The 20,438-nt window shown below is 33.9% G+C and overlaps 2 protein-coding genes across 4 annotated transcripts in view; one reads left to right on the forward strand and one right to left on the reverse strand.

The window, feature by feature from the left end:
• The first annotated feature begins 565 nt into the window (after positions 1-565).
• LOC128155980 (golgin subfamily A member 2-like) lies at positions 566-16,427 on the forward strand. Of its 2 annotated transcripts, none has more exons than XM_052817917.1 (25): positions 566-722; positions 1,044-1,187; positions 2,435-2,487; positions 2,889-2,952; positions 3,130-3,177; positions 3,295-3,375; positions 3,780-3,881; positions 5,007-5,100; positions 5,212-5,318; positions 5,527-5,585; positions 6,871-6,931; positions 7,134-7,307; positions 8,238-8,345; positions 9,263-9,350; positions 9,596-9,737; positions 9,888-10,080; positions 10,344-10,457; positions 10,580-10,723; positions 11,236-11,358; positions 11,830-11,989; positions 12,544-12,602; positions 12,765-12,867; positions 13,866-13,972; positions 14,218-14,389; positions 14,817-16,427. In XM_052817917.1, the coding sequence occupies exons 1-25, from the start codon at positions 675-677 to the stop codon at positions 15,155-15,157; spliced, it is 2,889 nt and encodes a 962-aa protein (XP_052673877.1). In that variant the 5' UTR covers positions 566-674; the 3' UTR covers positions 15,158-16,427. The 2 variants fall into 2 exon arrangements, with proteins under 2 accessions (XP_052673877.1, XP_052673878.1); XM_052817918.1 differs by having other exon boundaries at positions 11,830-11,974.
• A 2,263-nt stretch (positions 16,428-18,690) lies between these two features.
• The window catches only part of LOC128191879 (heterogeneous nuclear ribonucleoprotein L-like), a 32,035-nt gene continuing 30,287 nt past the window's right edge, over positions 18,691-20,438 (reverse strand). For both annotated transcript variants that reach the window (XM_052864231.1, XM_052864230.1), the window contains 4 exons: positions 19,662-19,735; positions 19,485-19,542; positions 19,149-19,244; positions 18,691-18,972 (listed from right to left, as the gene is read on the reverse strand). In XM_052864231.1, the coding sequence (XP_052720191.1) occupies positions 18,914-18,972; positions 19,149-19,244; positions 19,485-19,542; positions 19,662-19,735 (287 nt within the window). In that variant the 3' untranslated portion in view covers positions 18,691-18,913. The remainder of the gene's footprint in view (positions 18,973-19,148; positions 19,245-19,484; positions 19,543-19,661; positions 19,736-20,438) is intronic.

The raw sequence follows: 20,438 nt of genomic DNA on the forward strand, positions 1-20,438 counted from the left end.
TTTTTTTCGATATATGCATTCAGGTGCCAAATTAAAAGTATGTATTTTTTTGCTTTTCACGATATATCTTAATTGAAAACAAACATTTTTTCAAAGAATTTTGAAAAGATCTAGATAGATAGATTCAGTATTTCTTACGCTTTTTAACGTAAAATAGAAATATTTTTAAACCTTCTGTTCCTGAGAATTTATATATGTTACCATTTCCAAAGTAAGATTTTTCGGCTTGTCTTTTACAAAAGATGTAAGTAAGGCCTAGAATCCTTAATTTATCTTAATGGTGTGTTTGAAATACCAAATTTTACAAATGAGATGACAAAAAAACTAGTTCTGTGCAAAATGACATACTTTTGGCACCTGGGTGTATATATAATAAGAATTAACGTTTTATAGTTTAGTCTGGCTTCCATAAGAACTGGTTCTCAGACTTAATTACAACCAGTTTAATAACTACGTGTCATTAACTTGAGCACAGTTTTTGTTCCATTCAAATCGATTATGTTTTAACAAAAATATATTTTTATATGTAAATCATAAGTAATTTTGGTTTTCTGCTTATATAAAGATATATTATAGTAACTTTATAGATATATTACCTGGTTATCTATAAAATGCCAACCATTCGAATTTGTTTAGGTACGGTTTAACAAAATTCTGACATTTTTGACGTCAACATGGACGGGAACTCGAAAAAAGAAAAGATAGCTGCTGCTAGAAAAAAGGTACCATGATCGCTCTCAATCACCCAGTAGTAAATTAATAATAAATAACATGTTGCTACTGTTTGATTAGTGTATTGCAATCAACAATAATTGTGTAGGGTCAGACCTAAAAACTAGGGTTGACACCGACGTGTTTGTATATTAATTGTTGATAGTCTTGTGAGTCTGGTAGATCAACAAACGTACCTACATTGTATGTATAGTGTATGAATTAAACTATACAGACCTACATCGTCTCTATGCTGTATGAATTATATTTAGGGATTTAGTCTCGTTAATTCAATCCAACAATTTAAATATTGTGATAATTCTGTTTTGAAGCTGAAGAAATTTAAACAGTCCTCTGGAAATAACTCGACAAAGTCATCAGCATCACAGAGTAAGGATGCCAAAAAGCAAAAAATGCCTGAAGTCTCTGAAACAGCCAGAAACTCTACACCAGAGGTTCCCGTCCAGACAGATGAGGTCAGGCAGTGTGTAGTCATTGAACACAATCATACCTGTTAACCTTTCAAAGCTGCTATGTGGGAGAATCTCCCCCTTACCAACTTGGCTAAGGGGGAGATTTTGCGTAAACGAGTTTTTTTTTTCGCGTGAAATGCAAATATATATTAAAAATACTGTTAGATTCCTTATTTTACCATTGTAATTAATGCATTTGCAATCATTTTATTATTTCTATGACTACCAGTGTGCAATTACAACTTGTGTTGCTGTACATGTTCAGAAAACTATTATTTTGTTTGCATGGTACAATACAAGAAGTCAATAGTGCCACTTTTTATATTAAGTCTTCTTATTGTTCAGTATTGAACCATCACTGCATGCTGACATCTAGGGTAAACACAGAGAATTCATTTTGCGTATTTTGAATTTGCAGTGAAACCCAGTTAAGAAAATACCAGTAAATAACATTCATTTAAATTATTTTCTGCCTTATATATAGGATAGATTTTTAATTCACAAAACAACATGTATTTCTCCAGTATCATTTAAAAATGATCTCTGTTTTAATGTCTATAGCATCCCTGTAATTCATAGTACTGGTACTGTAAACTTTAAAAACTCTTGTGAAATGCTTTCACTATAAAGACTCAGTGTTCCAAACTCACTTTGATTTTTACCAACTGTGCTGGCCAGACAGAATCAGTCACGACTCACTGCACGTGGCTTGGGTGCTTTACCTGTGCATCTGTTACGTGACACCACTGGCTGTGTATTGTTTTCTTTCAGTTTAAAAGTTTTAAACTTTCATTTATTTTTTTTATAAGGCCTATGCATAACTAAATACGTAACTGATTTAAGTCAAAACCAGAAGTAATCGTAAAAAGTAAACTGGACTATAACATGTCATACTATGATCACGGTAGACAGTACTTGGATGGATTTTGATATATTCAAGCTACACAGCAGCTTTTTGAGCTCAAAACCAGAGAAAAACCAGCAGTGGTTGTTGAAATTTGCATGAACAGATTCAGAATTTTGGGGGGGGGTATGGGGAAGACAAATACGATTGCGGGAGAAATTTGTCTCCCGTGCGGGAGATAGGTTGGATGCGGGAGATCTTAGATTTTTTGGCCGTTTTGCGGGAGTCTCCCGCACAATGCGGGAGGGTTAACAGGTATGCACAATCAGTGTTTTTAAAGGTTTTATTCAGGAACACTCTGTTTCTTAATTATTTGAATGTTCATTGGATCATTATTTTTTTTTAGACAAAAGAGGAGAAAAGCCAATCTATGCCAACACAACCTGAAACAGAAATGCAGTAAGTTATTATTCAATGTACAGCTTATTTCTTAAAACTATAACTGGAAGGAATATGATATGCTGGTTATTTAGGCTTTATCATAGTGTTACAGTCAAGGATGTTTTTCGAAAGATCTTTACTCTAAAATCATTTTAAAATCAATTCTAGACATGTAAATCAAATATTTAAATGGCAGTGAGAGAAGTAAAGGAGTGCATGAACTTGACAGCAAACTGGGTCTTACCATGTGTTAGTTGAATTAGAATAAGTTGATTTTATTATGTATCCATCATTGCGATACACTGTATAGAGCTCTGGGTTAGATATGTTATAACATGTTTCGAGGGTTATATTATATGTCATTATATGCCTCAAACTGTTGAATTGGATTGAAAAATTTATAACTGTTTTAATTACAGAACCACTGGGTCTACTGAAAGCCTTCATCAGTTATCTAGACAGCTGAATGGCCTCATATCAGAAGTAGGTTTATAAAATGTTACATGTAGATGCAATGAAATCAATAATTGGGTATTCTTAATAGTCTGCCACAGATTGTATTGAGTTTATTGGCATGAAACAGCATTATTCTGTGTATATAAACAAGAGCACTTCATTATTTTTCATTATTACATTGCATTTTTCATTTGACATTTTTAGCCACAGTCTATGGAAGAGGAGGACGACTCAAATTCTAGCTATATTGAGGTAGATGTTAATCCAGACAGTGATTTACTAATGCAAAATTTTGATTTAAAGAAGACACACCTTTGGACTATACTGTACTTAAATAAATTTTGCTAGATATCTCACTTCTTTTTACAGACTAGAAACAAAGAACTGGCAAGCCAGCTACAAAAACAGAAAGAGGAAAACCACAAATTACAAAAACAAGTGCAACAAGCAGTCAGTATCTCTTTAATTATTATTATTGTAATCATCAACACTGTCCTATCCCTTAAACTTTTCTTCCCTATCCCAGCCAACTAGGGAGGGAGGGGATGACTTCAAACTTGGTTGGGTCTGTTACAACATGTTTTTTATCTATTTATATATCTCTTATTTTATAGTTCAGGATTTTTTTATAAAGCTATGGATCAAAACTCTTATTGCTTGGAATTTTGTTTTGCCAAATGAACTTCATCTAAGTTTTGGATTAGGGCAATTGAAGGAGAGGGTAAAACATCTGAAGTACTGGTATTAGAATTCCTTAAGTCAATTTAATATGATACTCGGTGTGAGAAAAAACTGGCTAACTTACCTTTTTGCTTTGGTTACAGACATTTCATATGACTTACCATTCCTTTCAGAGAGAGCATGCCCAGAGTCTGCAATCTCAGCTAGACCAGGAGATGGAGACCTCCACAGAGAAACAGAGGAAGGAGGTGGGGCCCCTCCGAGAACAACTACAGGTACAGGGTCAAACTCGGGGTCACACTGCTACTGTCAGAACACGGATCAACACAGATACATATGACTACACTTAGAGAGCATGCATGAACCGTAGACTTACAAATTACAAAGCATGCAGAGTGTATAACACATATATATATATATATATATATATATATATATATATATATATACAAGTACATAAACATGATGAATTGCATACATAAACAGACCATAAGTTAACTGTTTTGAAAAACAATTCCTACTGAATGGCTTACCTCTTGTTGTTAAATACTTGCACTCTAAGTAAAATGTTATACCAGTAGGCAGCATGATTTTTTCTCAGGGTTGTCTCTAAAAATTGAAGTAGAAGGAGGAAATAAAAAAGTAGAAGGGTGGTCTGGGGGTCTTGCTTATAGCTACATTGTGTTTGAAATGCAAAAGTAGCCGGGTAATTGAGGCATTATAGGTGGGGGAATTCCCCGCCTCCCGGGTCTTAGAGACAACCCTGTTTTCTGATTCATGGCATGAAATTAAATTGCTCTCATTTTCACATGAATATGTTACACTGCTCCTAAAGTCTATTACCCGTTTGTTTTTATCAGGCCATTCAATCTGATGTCCAGGTAGTGTACATGTAACTCTTCATTCCTATCATGTCCCACCTACTGCACACTCCCCATGCACCCATTTCCAAAAACAATTTGCTTGAATGTTTCCATTCGTATCCATCTCATATTTTATGATTTTGATGGGACGGGAGGCGCATTACAAAAGCCATTGTCATCTGACTTTGCAGATAATTAGGTAGTAAAAGCTAGGCTTGGGGTCATAGATTGTTGCATGTTAAAGCTTCTTTGGAGTTGTCCTTTATAATTACGATTTTGGGTCAATTTTGTTTCATATTTCTTACAAATATCTCTCGAATAAAGAAATTTTGTTATTGAAGTTTAAGGACTTAACAGCCATTTTCTTTAGCATATTAGATAAGTCAGAACCTTTTCAGAAGAAAAATCCATATGAATATCGTAATAGTATTACGCTGATATGTTTTAGCATAAAAATATTGTGTAATTAATGATTTCTTGTACTAAAAATCTGTTTTCTTTTATTTCACATAAGAGAGTTTTGAATTCTTGTTTCAGGTTCACATACAGACGATTGGGATTTTGGTAGCTGAGAAGACAGAACTACAATCTCAACTAAGCCAATTACAGAAAATAGCTTCTCAGAGGCTTTGTAAGTATATATTGAAAAAGATAAGCTCAAATTCAAGTTAGTGGGAGAGAGAAGAGAAGATGAAATGAATATTAAGACAGAAATATTATGAAACTCTTTTCTTATGAACAGCTGAGATTGAGGATATAAGTTCTCGATTAAAGACATCCCGACAGAGAGTGGGTGACCTAGAACGAAGCCTTGCCACAGCCAATAACTCTGCTCAGCAGTTTGAAAAGGTGAGAATTTTGTTTTGTTTTTATTGTGGTTTGTTCCTAATATCAATGGTTGTCTCAAATGAGATTTTTTGTAAGAAATTAAGTTTTCTTAACAGCATTTTATGATTGCATGTATATGAACACTATTAATTTCTATCAAAATGTTCAGGTTTGACAATGAGTACGTGTTTTGATATCCTTCTGAATATATGATTTCTTAACGATTTAGAGTAGCAAAGAGTTTGCAAGGGAGGTTGACAGACTGAAAATGGATCTCCACAAGTCAAGGTATGACTCTCAGAATGACTGACTAAATGAACATCATGGAGCATTAGCTTTAGAAGCTTTTTGAATAAGTTTTTTGTAACTTAAACTACCCATCTGGATGTAGTTTTTTTTTTGCATGTCTATGCAAAAATATTTTTAGAAAATAAAACAGTAACAATGAATGAACCTTTATAAGCATCCATTTGCAAAAAATTGCACTTTAGCAAAAATTTAGTTTGCGTAGATTTTGACAAGTGTTAAGAAAAAAAAATATGTTGACTCGGCTCTAACCTCAAAATTTTGGGAGTTGATTTTAATCAGACAAACCAAAAGTGAAACAGTGTTTGGACCTCAGCATAAATCATTGCTGCTGACAAGACTTAGTTCTTAAAAATATAATTGATAAATTCGATGTAATGTATGCTAAAGCATTGTTTTTCTAGGAAACTTATTTATAAATACCTTAAAAGTATTCAGATTTTAAATGGTACAAACAATTTAAACATTTTTTGTAATCATATGTATTCCTACACCAGAGTTTAATATAGTCTCGTTCAACTCAACGCTCGGCTGTCTCCGTAAATCCCAATCGCAACTTCTCGGGCCTTTCTGGCAGGCTCGGAAAAGCACCTCAAATGTATTTACTTCACCGGATGTTAGAATTTTATACAAATTGGAGTCGCTTCCCATTAAAATAAGTATCGGCAACACAGCCTTGTATGTCGCTTCTGTGTTATATTTTAGGGTATATCATTGACTTTAATTGAGAATAGCTCACATCTCAACAGATCGTAAAATAAGTTGTATTTATACTAAGGGGGGTTGCCATGGTCGCCTAGGTAATACATTTGAGATGTTTTTCTGAGGCTGCCGGAAAGGCCAGAGAAACTGCAATTACGTAAATCCATGTCGGAGATTTACGGTGTCAGCCGAGCGTTTGGTTGAACAAGACTAGAGTTCAATATTGCTTTGATCCATGCAATTTTTGAGAAATATTTCTATTACTGATACATAGTTTGATTGAATAAATTTTATCTTTAAATATTATTTAACATGATTCATATGGGGGTTTCCCGACATTCTTGTCGAAAAAGTAAAAAAATTCATTTATGAAAATGTGTGTAATTCAAATTAGAAACTACATGTACTTGTCATGCAAAATAACATATCATTGATTTAAGGGAAACATCAACAAAATCAACTCCCATCAGTTCTTCAGTTCTTTGATTTCATCAGTTTGTTCCATCTTATTGAATCCAACAATCATTTAAGAATCAATCAACATTTTCTACTTCTGTGTTTACAGTAAATCTGCTGAAGACTTACAACAGCAGGTGGAGGAGCTAGTGGGGGAGCTACAAAGCAAGGTGAGTGTAGCTCATTAAGGAGAAAGCATTAATTTTATTAAATCAATTAAAATGATTTGTGATGTATATAAAAAATTCAGTATTTGAAATGACAAAGTTTAGATAGACTGCATTAAAAGGAACAAAATTGTTTACATCTCACAGTCAAAAGGTTAGTATTGATTGGTTTTCTTTTATCTAGTTTTTTTCCCTTTTGATTTAGAAATTTGAGTGTAGTCAACTTGAAGAAAGTGTTCGAGACTACAGGTCAAAGGCGGAGATGGCGGAGTTGTACGTTCAGCAGTCATCTGGTCAGACAGAAAACAAAGAGCAGACACTACAGGCCATGGAGATTCAGCGGCGTGAAACCGAGGCTCTCAGGACAGAACTGGCCGAGGTTTGTAGTCATCCTCATGGTTTATTAATTTGATCCTAAAGAATAAACTACAAGAAGAAAACACAGTTGATTGTAGACATATATTGATCAAAAAGGCACTTGGACACGATTTAAGATCCAAAATTTCATTTTCATTTTTATGTATAAAATAGTAAACTGGTGCATTTTAAGTGATTGACCAAAATATTGAATGTTAAAGTCAAGTTACAAGCGAGATACAGAGGTAAGAATTGGTTGTTATGTAAACAAAGCTCGAGTCTTATCGTTATTCACAAAAAATGTAAGGTAGAAAATTACCATCTCTTAGACAAAATGACATGCACAAAACAATTTAAACTAATTCAATATCTTCATGAATACTATTATTAACAAAAGAAACATGCATTTGATTGAAACTTACACCAATACAACACATATGTAAAAAATGACAATATTCGAGCTCTGTTTACAAAACAAAGAATTATGAACTCTTAACTTGCTTATTACTTGATATTTGACTTTCAAATCTTGACATAGCATTATAAACTTTTATATTTATTATTATAAACATTGAAAATGGAAAAATAAAATTTGAAAATTTTATGTCAAATCGTGTCCAAGTCCCTTTAATTATTGTGGTTTCTTAAGAAAGATTAAGAATGGGGGGGGGGGGGGGTAATCAGAATTAATTAGAACTGCTTTTTTTTTTCTTTTTTATTTGTCATTCATTAATTTATTAGAATCTCAACACTATCTTGCAACAGTATACAGAGATTATAACTGCAAAATAGATAGCAAATATTACAGTAACTTTTTCTTATAAATATAAAAAAAGTTTTATTATTTAAACAGCAGAACTGTAATGTATGGTTTGCAATTAGTAAACAAAGTTTGAGTTTTAATAAGAATGTTTTTGATTTGATTCAATCAATAAATTATTTTTCTTTGTAGGTTCAGGAGGCATGTAACAGATTACTTTCGGAGAAAGAGGAGAGCAAGAGGCATTATCAGTCAATTGTAGATCAGTTACAGCACCACAACTCTCAGCTAACTAGTCAGGTACATGTAATTATAGGTCTCAGCTTACTAGTCAGGTAAATACAAGTCTACTATTTAGGTAATTACAGGTCTACTTACTAGTCAGGTAATTACAGGTCTATTTACTAGTCAGGTAATTACAGGTCTACTTACTAGTCAGGTAACTACAAGTCTACTTACTAGTCAGGAGATTACAGGTCTACTTACTAGTCATGTAACTACAAGTCTTCTAGTCAGGTAATTTCAGGTCTACTTACTAGTCAGGCAATTACAGGTCTACTTACTAGTCAGGTAGTTATAGGTCTACTTACTAGTCAGGTAACTACAAGTCTACTTACTAGTCAGGAGATTACAGGTCTACTTACTAGTCAGGTAACTACAAGTCTTTTAGTCAGGTAATTTCAGGTCTACTTACTAGTCAGGTAACTACAAGTCTACTTACTAGTCATGTTATTACAGGTCTACTTACTAGTCAGGTAATACGGGTCTACTTACTAGTCAGGTAATTACAGGTCCATTTACTAGTCAGGTAATTATAGGTATCCGCTTACTAGTCAGATAATTACAGGTATTAGCTTACTAGTCAAGTAATTACTGGTCTATTTACTAGTCAGGTAATTTCAAGTCTACTTACCAGTCAGGTAATTACAGGTCTCAGCTTACCGGTCAGGTAATTACATGTCTACTAATTATTTCAAGACACAACTTTCTTGTTTACTCAACCAGGATATTATGTCTGCCAATAAGGTTCCTTATTGCTAGCCAGAGTATTTCAAGCCACAACTTACATATCAGATAAAAGGGAATAGCAGTGAAGCAATTACAAGTACTGGTTAAAACAGAGTAGGCTGGTAATAAGTAGCTAATTCTTCCCTAGTACCATTGGATTATGAACTATGGTTATTTTTGTAATCCATGTTATTTCATTGTTGTTGTAGATCACATCATTAACAGAGGAAAGGGAAAAACTTGTCACAAGGGAACATGACTTGGAAGTGGCAGTTCTAGAATTACAAGAAAAACTACGTAAGTTCAACATATCTGTAGCTCTCAGTGAAAATCTCTCTTCTGAGTTCTGTTCAGAAATGTCATCATATCAAATTTAAAGTCCCTTACTAAAGAATCAACTGTGAATCTTACATGTAAAATAAGCATGGCAGAGATGGGAGCAGAGCAAAAGAAACACCTATATTTATATGGAATAGCAATAATGAGGAAAGGCATCCTTATTGTGTATTGATTTGTGTTTTGTTTTTTCTTGGTGGATGCAGAGAATATTGACAGTGAACAGACCAGTCAGATGAATGACAGTGCCCGCCAGAGTGAGGAGAGGATCAGTCAGCTGACGTCTGAACAAGCCGACCTGAAACAGCAGCTTGAGGCCCAGGTCCGAGACAATGCCAACCTTAGCAGGTCTGTCCATCTGTCTGTCAGTCTGTCTTTTCCTTCATCTGTCTGATTGTCTGTTTGAATTTGCATATACAATATCAGATGTATGGCATATGTGCAGTGTATCACATTGCCTTCACAGTTTGTGTAATAAATATGGATCTTTGGTTTCAGACTGATGGAGGAGAAGGAGGAAAGGATCTCAGATCTTGAGGGGAGTCTGTCCCAGCTGAGGAGGGAGGCAGCGGACGCAAGTCAGCTGTTGGAAGGTGTACAGAATGACAAGACTGCCCTCAGCCGTGCCCTCACTCAGAATCGTGACCTTAAACAACAGCTGGTGGAGCTACAGAATGGTTTTGTCAAAATGGTCAGTTGGCTTATCTCATACAGCAGCCATAATATAACTACTCATGTTTATGCTGTGCGATATTAAACATTGACTTTAATAGTACTGACTATTAATTTCGCTCTTCTTTGATTATTTCCGGACAATGTTAAGCAAGTATGTGAGAGAGAGAGAGAGAGAGAGAGAGAGAGAGAGAGAGAGAGAGAGAGATGCATATTAGATAGTATAGAGAAATATTTTAATAATGAATTAAAAATTAAATGGGTGCTCTTTATTTCATTCAGAGTAATGACAACATGGAACTCATGACTAAGGTCCAGTCCGAGCAGCACAGCTCCAGGGAGCTTCTGTGTCGATTGAGTCAGCAGGACGAGGAAATCAAGCAACTCAAAGAAATGGTGAGGCTACTGCAACTATATGACTGTTTTGTTTTGTTTTGTGGGAAAAGGCTGAATGACCTAACAACTACCTTGTGCCCTTGTCGATCCTTTGTTGTTGAAAATCAATTTACCCTTTGCAGATATCTAACAGAGAGAACTCAGTAATGGAGACTCAGAGCTCAGAGAGCACGTACAAGGATGACCATCTTCAGGACCGACTGAGGCACTATGAGGCTCAGGCTCAAATTGTTGAGACTCTACAGAGGGAGCTCCATAACTCACAGGTAATGGACTAGACTCAGTGAAACTCAGGGGGCTATGCTCTGTAATGTCACTTCTAATTACAATTTAGGTGGGACATTTTGGACTAGAATTTATTTTAAGAGTTCTTTCAATTTGATATACATGTATGGCAGTTTAATCTCCTTCTGAATTTAAAGATAGGCAAAGAAATGATTGGGAGTTGCATCCAATATAGTTTATTTATTCACTATCTTACCAATATGAATTAACAAAATAAGTTTTCAGAGTGTATTTTTCAAGTCACCTATTGTCTGTGCTTTTTGCTTGATGTCAATATTTTCAAACCAGTTTTTTTCCACTAATCAAACTTATGAAGTGAAGTTGATTTTGAAAAAGTTTCGAGAATCATTGTGTCTTTAATCATAATACTTGATCGATGATAATAATAGTGTGATATACAGTATAATTATTAGGTGTAATTTCTATGTTTAGTATAAAACTTGATTGATGATGATAATTGCTTGATATACAGTATAATATATGCTTAATATAGGACATGATTGATGCCCTTACAACACAGAACAGTGAATTGAGGACCATGCTGATCAAGTCCTCAGAAAAGTCGGAAAACAATGAGTCCTCTCCCATGGAAGTAGACAGCGAGAGGGATGAATTGGTAATTCTTTGTTCATCAGTCTCACATGTTGTGAATGGTTTTATGTAAACATGTACATCAACACAATAACATATGCATTTATTAGACTTTGAGGTCAATCAAAACATTATACTGTAAAAGTATTATATTTGGCGTGAACGATATTTGGTGGAAAATAGTTTTTGAACAAGTTGGCATGATTTGAATTAGCGTATTCCTGAATGTGACTATTCTTATACATATATGCATGACATTTAGTGATGTACTTGATTTAGCAGAAGCCACAATCTGCTAAAAATGCTAATCAAAATACACAGCCAAATGTAATATATTTACAGTATACCACTAAATGTATACCTACAGAGTACATTTGAGTCTTATTGAATCAAAGAAATCTATTAATTAGTTTTTTAAAAAAATGTTCAACTTTAGTGATATGTCATAATCTTTAAGTGTTTTGAGTTTTTGATTGAGTGCCTTATGCCCCCCCAGATTGCATCCTTACAGAAGACTGTGCGTCATTTGGAGGTGGAGCGCGAGCAGTTGAACCAGAACCTGAAGGACCAGCGGGAACTTTCTGACAAACTGAGCGTGAACCTAGCAGACATGCAGGAGGAGATCATTAAACAATCTAATGGTAAACCTCCCGAAAGTAAGACCCCCATCTCTCTCTTCTAAGCATGTGGTACTTGTACAGTACAAGTACGTCCTTAAGATGCAGACCTAATCACAACTCCGTCAAATAATCTGGTTTCCCAGGGGCACAGGTGACTTCACATACTAAATTTGTTATTCTTGTAGCACTGTACTTGTCTGTTTAAAGTACAAAATTAAGTAAAATTTTGAAATGAAGCATGATCTTGTTGGTGGTTTTGAATATTAATTTAAATGTTAAGTAAAATTTTGAAATGAAGCATGATCTTGTTGGTGGTTTTGAATATTAATTTAAATGTTAAGTAAAATTTTGAAATGAAGCATGATCTTGTTGGTGGTTTTGAATATTAATTTAAATGTGCACAGATGGTATGGTGATGGAAAGGTTGATATGACTGTAGTTGGACTGTTTAGTTTTCTAAGACATAACCACTAATCAGATATAATGACAGAAAAACTAAATTATTGGTCTGTGGTTGTCCATTCTTTCACTGAATATTCCATTTACTTGATTGAGATAAGATTTTAATTGTGTTTTGCATATTATTTTAGGAACTGCAGTTAGTTCACTGGAATACACCAAACTGGAAAATGCCCTGGAAATGATCGAGGTAAAGATAGTCAAAGCTCGTACTGACGAAATGAAACAGTAAATCTGTGGCAAAGCTAAAGGTTTACATGACAAAAGATAGTAATTAGTATTTTACATTCCTTCTATACAACATGTTAGATATACAACAGACTGATGTGATGTACATGTATCTGAATCCTAGGAGAAATATACCAAGGTGATGAGAGACAAGGCCGACCTGTGTGACAGAAATGATGAACTGGAGCACATTGTGTTACAGCTGCAGGGCGAATCAGATACAATAGGTAACTATGTAGTGTTGTATATAAAGGGGGGATAATTAACTGGAACACATTGTGTTACAACTGCAAGGTGAATCAGATACAATAGGTTACTATGTAGTGTTATATGTGAAGGGGGGTAATTAACTGGAGCACATTGTATTACAACTGCAAGGCGAATCAGATACAATAGGTTACGGTACTATGTAGTGTTGTATATAAAGGGGGGATAATTAACTGGAGCATATTGTGTTACAACTGCAATGCGAATCAGATACTATAGGTAACTATGAATTGGTGTTTATAAAGGGGAGTAATAACTGTGGTGTATTACAGTAAAACTTGGTTATAACGAAGTATAGGGACTGGTGGATATTCTTTGCAATATCCATAAATTATTCTATATGTTTAACGAATTTGTTATTATAAGTAAAGCAAATTCCCTATATACATGGTTTCTTGTACAAAACTACCATTTATGATGATTGGGCATATAATAAAAATACATTATTTCAATGCCATAATTAATCAGATTGTAAATTAAAGGGTTTATTTTGAAATACATGTATATTCATTCAAGTTTTTATCTCAATTAATATTGTACTTTTTTAAGATTTAAAAAAATTCGTTAGAAACATTTTGAAACTTTAATATTTTTCAACTCTAGGGAGTTCAAAATCAATTTGCATTATCTGTAAATTTGTTATGTCTGTATTCATTAAAACCGTAAAATTATGCAAGCTTTCCTTAAAGATTTTGCTGGTGGCTCCACAAAACTTTGCTATATTCAAGAACTCGCTACATGTATGTTCATGTTGGTTCAAAAGAGTTTTACTGTACAGGGGAAACGTATGTTAGTTATAGGAGAGAGTGAGACAAGTAGATGTAAAAATTAAAGGGGGCGACAGAATTAAAGACTGAATTTCAAATAATATATTGTAATTGAGTAATGATACGCTAGGTATTAGAACATGTTCTTGTACAGTAATTACAAAAACAAAATCTGGTTGTTTTTGTTACAGGAGAGTACATTTCCTTGTATCATCACCAGAGAGCTTTACTTCAGCAGAGAGAGGCTCAGAAAAATGACTACATATCTCACCTGGCCAGAGATAGGGAAGAAATTCAGGTGAGTCGGAGTTTATATTGACTGCAAACCTGTAGTGATGAGGAATTAAAACATTGTAAATGAAGAAAATTAGATTGCAGCTTGATTGAACACAAAATTCTGTAACCACTCTGCAATAGTTTAATTCTTGCTATCAATCATTTAACATGAGGACTGCAATAACTTTACGCTCTGCTGTCAGTCTTAATACCCATTTTATTTATGAGACCAATATTGTTAAGTAGTCCTGACATCGTGCATTACAGGGTAAGCTCAGTGAGCTTCAGCTGCTAGTGATGCAGCTCCTGGGAGAAAAGAACATGTTGGATCACTACCACGAACAATCTCTGACAGGAAGCCTTCGTCAGCTAGAGGAGCAACAGTTCCAGCAGTATCCCACTAACGGCCATCATCCAGGCATCACCAATGGGAATGCAGGTCAGTTATAGTTCTTTACAGATGTGTTATACTGAATCAGTTATCTCTCTTTGAATGTTAATAAGATGGCTTTTTTAGTTGATTTACCAGACTCAACTTTAAAATAATTTTTTTTCATTTTTTTTGTTTACATAAACTGTGATATTCATCATTTGAATGTCAAAACTCATTTAATACCGGTATTACATCCAATCTGATTAAAATCAGCTGTTCTGATACGCTACAATCTGATTAAAATCAGCTGTTCTGATACGCTACCGCTCTCGTAGCGTATCAGAACAGCTGATTTTAATCAGATTGGTATTACATCATGGTTTGTTACAACACTTACTATGAATTTTTAAAATTGATTTGCTTATCTCAAAACAAATTTTTCGTTGTTTTATATTCAATTCATAATTGTATTGTTGATTTGGTATTGCCATAGACTGGCCAGATTACACAAGTTCCGAGTCCGAGGCAGAAAGTGAGGTGGAGGCGGTAGTGGGCCCTGTCCATTCTGATCGCAACGAATCTGCGGCCGAATCCAGACTTCATCCGGGCATTCCAGAGTCGGAGAAGCATCACCACCACCCACATCACCACCATCACTCCCATCAGCCCCACTCAGAGGAACAACCAGCCAAGGACAATCACACGGCCAACAAAATCCTCCATCTTCTGTCAGAAATCGGACATTCCAATCTTATTGACCATAACATGGACGACTGTATAGACCACAATTTCTTACCCTGTAAATACTGCAAAGGCCAGGTCCATATAGTGTGAGAGAGGCTGCAAGTTTTCTGATAGCATGGACTTATAAACTTTGTTTAATTATGCACCATCAACCATGTGCAATAAGGTCTTTCATTGATGTACAGGTTTCTAGTGTCCTGATACGGAACTTGACACTGTACCTTATGATTGTGATACAGAGCACATATTTTCCAAAAAGTCAGTATTTCTATTAATATGTGCAACCTGTAACCAAGGAAACAAGAGAAATGCATGTGGAATAGACATCCTTGTAGGTGTCATTCAGGACATCCATGGCCACTGTAATGTACTGTAATGATTGGTCTAACAAAACTCAGGATTTTTATCTTAAGTAGCTTGTTGATGTCGTATAAGAGGGGGCTATATTAAAATCATGTTTTTTTTTTAAATTTATAATTTTCAATGACTCTTCAATATAGTTTTGGTGAAGGAGCACATCTCATCATCTTTACTCTGCCTTGAAAGAAACCGGATCATATATAGGGAGGTCACTTGACAGGTTTTGTCATAGCAGATCAAAACGGAAAACTCTCTGTCAATTTTCATTATGACATCATAAAAAGCAATGCTACATTCTTAAAATTGTTTTCTCTATCCTTCATTATATTTTTGTCAAGTACACAGTAATTCAAAGACAATATCCTTAACATTAAATAGCATATTTTTTATATTTTCAATCATATACTATGATGTGCAATTTTGTGGAAAAATGTTTTCTTTTTACCAACTATTTAATAAGTTATGTAAAAGTCTAATAGTGTTAGCTAAGTGAAGTAAACATTCCTACAGGCGTATAAGTCATGCACTTTTTCTCATTTAACTCGAGACATTTCTGTTTCGTTATAGTATTCAGAAAGCTGTGTTGAGATTTTGAGTTGTGATTTTTTCTTTCTGTAAACTTTTTTTTGTATCGAAAGAAAAAAAAGATCTGTTAAAGGAAATCTTTTTAATACGAGGGAACTCATGCTGAGCTTCTTCATTGAAGTTCTGGCCAGAATATTCAATATTCTGCCACTGAATGAGCATTGGGACATTAGACAGTATTGGGAAACCATACAAGGACTTGTAATATTTGTTATTATTTCATTGTTATAACATTAATCTCTTATTTAAAAAGTATGCTTTAATTTTTGTTATATCCCTATTTATTTATCTAATACAAATCATAAAACAAGGTTAAAATTGACTCACTTCATTCATTGTAAATGGAATGTATTTATAGTGGATGATAATTATGTTTATCAACCAATAATGACTACATAAAAAACTATGAAAAACTGATGTTTGTTTTATTTTCACTTGCAAGACATACAGATAGCTACATGTATTTTGTAGTTGTGTCTGTATTCTGTAAAATATCAGTAATACTTCAGAAAAGGTTAACTCCATTCTTTCATAAAAATATCTTTTCGTCCAAGGTGTATGTATAAAATGTGTTAGGGTGTATGAAATACCTGAATGTGGTGAAGCATGTTTAGTGCTCTCGGCTTATATAGGGGGTGTGTAGGGATGAGCAGATCAATGAAAATCGACAACGAATACGGCGGTAATCGGAGATAAAAGGGAAATAATGCGTACCGGTTTTTATGAATTCATGTCAGCTTTAAGATTTGACTACCGCCAGATGTCGAGGGTGTCATTCACAGAACCTTATTGTAGCTGTAAAACTAATGTGAATTGAACGACTTTGATTGATGTAAATTACATTAATTAAATACTTCTTTTAGGAGGTGAGTGACAGTAACAAATCTCAGGAGACTTTGCAGTCAATTGAATGAACTTTTTGCACTCCAAACCTTTCTTTATTCAAGAGTTGGCCAATCATAAAATATTAAGAAAAGTTATCATTTTTTTCAAAATATGTAGGGTAAATTATGATTTTTTGGCATTGTTTAAGAATAGTAAAGCTAATTCAACTTTTTATTAAGAGAATTGGAAGAAAATATCCTATACTAAGAAGGTATGATTAAAAAAAATGAACTTTAAGAGGCTATAAGTTTGTTTTTAATTGATATTTTTAAATATTCAAAAAGTTGAATTATCTTCCCCTTTGAATAACCCTTTAAAATCAGACTTAAGATTCTAGTGATCAAACAATCTACCAGTATTACATATAAAATATGATAGGTGTACAAGGACCATCAGACAGCTGTTTCTTGCATGGAATTTACAATGTGAAATCTTAATGGGACATCGATTTTGATTGAACATTGATTGAGGACAAGTTATCAACCTTATCTTCGCAGACTTTGTCATTCTGAACATGAACAATATCCAATATAAAAACTGGAGAATGAAGGAGATTTTCTCTATCAAACACTTAGCATTATGTTAATACATGGATATATACATCCTACACAAAAAAGACCAAGTTTGCTGATATTCAAAATGTCTGTTTTTCAGTTACTTAGATAAAAGTCAAAAGTTCTTGATAATCAAATATAGAGCAATTTAAATATGGACATTTGAATCTACCTACATACTCGTATATTTGTTGACCTAGTCATTCAAAAAGTAAATTGCATTTAATTGTGAAAATGGCCTTCAATTAACTTTGTTAACAGTCTTGAGAACTTGAAGCACTAATATCAGAAACAAGAGATGTTTGTGAAACACTTATGCCCCCCTCCGTTGGAAACATCCACAAAGAAAATGAACATAAACTGCAAATATTTGGAATTTTTCTAAGTCCATGGGGCATAACTCTGTCGAAAATTGCTCTATCATACCCAAAATCAAACTTGACCTAGATATTATTAAGATAAACCTGTATACCAAATTTCTTATCAATATGTGCACCCTCTGCAAAGAAAATGAGCGAAAACTGCAAATAACTGGAATTTTTCTACGTCCAAGAGCCATAACTCTGTTGAAAATTGCTTGATCATACCCAATATCTAAATTGACCCAGACATTATCATGATAAATCTGTATACCACATTTCATTTCAATATGTTCATCCTCTGCGAAGTAAATGAATGGAAACTGCAAATAACTGGAATTTTTCTACGTCCAAGGGCCATAACTCTGTCGAAAATTGCTCGATCGTCGTACTCAATATCGAACTTGACCTAGATATTATCATGATAAACCTGTATATCAAATTTCATTTCAATATGTTCATCCTCTGCGAAGAAAATGAATGGAAACTGCAAATAACTGGAATTTTTCTATGTCCAAGTGCCATAACTCTGTCGAAAATTGCTCGATCGTCGTACCTAATATCGAACTTGACCTAGATATTATCATGATAAACCTGTATACCAAATTTCATTTCAATATGTTCATCCTCTGTGAAGAAAATGAACGGAAACTGTTTGTGGACCGACCGACCGACAGACAGCAGCAAAGCAATATGCCCTTCCTTCTTCGATGGGCGGCATAAAAAGGATGTATGCGTTACTGTTAAAACATTTCCCTCTTCAGGTTCCACAAATAATGCTGCCCTCATATCCAGTAAGTATTTATAAACAGCTGTAGTCTCGTTTATATGGACTAAGTAATTTTGTTATCATTTGGAAGAAAGGAAACAAACTTCATCATTAAACTACTCATATTTTATTGACAAATCTACATGGAGTAAAAAAGCAAAATCAATATCTTGATATGACATAATATAGTACACAGGCGCTTTGCTAAAATATGTCTGAAAAACGTCATACTCAAACATATGTACATAACACAAGACAAAATCAACAGGGGGCTAAAAATTTGTATGTAATATTTCACAAAGACACAGATTTTTTGAGATTCTTATAGTTTATCTTATTCCTTGATGGGGCCACCAGAAAAACACAGCTTCATCACATATGGGCTTTTCCCAGCTATTAAAAAAAAATAAAAATTATCATTTAAATTTGGATGTAAGTAATGTTTTAGAATGAAGACTTTCTATACACCTAGTACATGTGTACTATAATAACAGGTAAATCAGATAAAAATAAGCTTCCTTTGGATTAAATGAGCAAATTGTCCTACTTTTTTGGAGAGTAGAACTTACCTGGATTTGGAATGGATGCATGATTGGCCAACACCAGGGCTTCTAAAGCTTCTGATTTGGATTCAAACTGCATCAAACCAGAAGAACTTCGGTCACCTAGCGATTAAAAAGTTCAAAGTAATAATTAGTGAACTTCTAGTTCATTCTTTTCTAATTCTTTTATGTTGTCTTTGAAGTAATTTTTCGACGAGTATGCCACGTAACACAATTTTTATATTTAGTAAAATAACTGAAATGTATTTAAAAGGAGAGTTCCAACACACAGTATAGACTGTACATGTATCATATATTGTACCGGGTAAACATTTTGTTCAGATCTAAAATTACACAACTTACTTTTGGATGCAAACAATTTGACCTTAAAAGGTTTAGCTGCGCCAACATTTTCAAGGACCTGTAACAAACAGAAAAAAATAACTCAGAGAGAAAAACCTGATGACAATAATTTACATACACCAATACCAATTGACAAACAATAAATTGAAATCTGGCAGGGTGACAAATTGTACATACCTCTCCTAGCTGTTCCTCTGAAATGTTGGGGGGAGTGTTGAAGAAATGCAGAACTTTTGAAGGTGGTAATATGCTTACAAAATGTTAAAGAAAATGATACATCATACATGTACTTTAAAGGGTCTGTATTATAACATTACAAGTAGGTACAGCTGTACTTCATTTTACCTAAACATCACCTGTAGGGGGCAAATTTCTTTTAACAAGAGAGAAACTTGTCTGTAATGATCTTTTTTAAAAAAGTTTTTTGTTAAACTGATTTTAGTTTGTGGGGATTTATTAAGAATTCTTCACAAATGACACTTTTAACTATTCTGGTATAAATGGCATTAAGATTTTGCAATCTAAGAATGAAATCGTCTAGACATTATACCTAATAGATCAATGTCCTTTGTTCTGGGATCAGTTGACTTCTACCATACATTCCCTAATCATACCTGTTAACCTCAAGTGATGAAAAATAGCTAGATTTTGAACAGAAAAAGCGGCAACATTGCATGTGGCCTTTTTCACGTACATCTCAAAGATAGATTTTTATGTAAATAAGGGTTTCTGATAAACAGTTAAAGATATCAACTGAAATACAAGACTTTTGAAAATCATATTTTGTAATATAAACACATGCAATAAAAATGTTCACTGATTACAGGAATTAAATATTTGAGTGCAGAGACTTTAACAATAGCCTTTGTTAAAAAAAAGGTTAAGTTGCCAAAATTTAACATAAAGTAATGTAGTCATGGGAAGTAGCTTCTTTCATTGTTCAATGTTAAACAC

This window comes from Crassostrea angulata, chromosome 7, assembly GCF_025612915.1.
Source record: "Crassostrea angulata isolate pt1a10 chromosome 7, ASM2561291v2, whole genome shotgun sequence".
Taxonomy (NCBI): Eukaryota; Metazoa; Mollusca; class Bivalvia; order Ostreida; family Ostreidae; genus Magallana; species Magallana angulata.

Bases quoted from the DNA above. Each gene is read 5' to 3' on its own strand.
- LOC128155980 (XM_052817917.1), top strand. From the start codon at position 675: ATGGACGGGAACTCGAAAAAAGAAAAGATAGCTGCTGCTAGAAAAAAG. The intron at 3,376-3,779 runs GTCAGTATCTCT...CATTCCTTTCAG, and splicing joins AAAAACAAGTGCAACAAGCA to AGAGAGCATGCCCAGAGTCT. The intron at 14,390-14,816 runs GTCAGTTATAGT...GTATTGCCATAG, and splicing joins CATCACCAATGGGAATGCAG to ACTGGCCAGATTACACAAGT.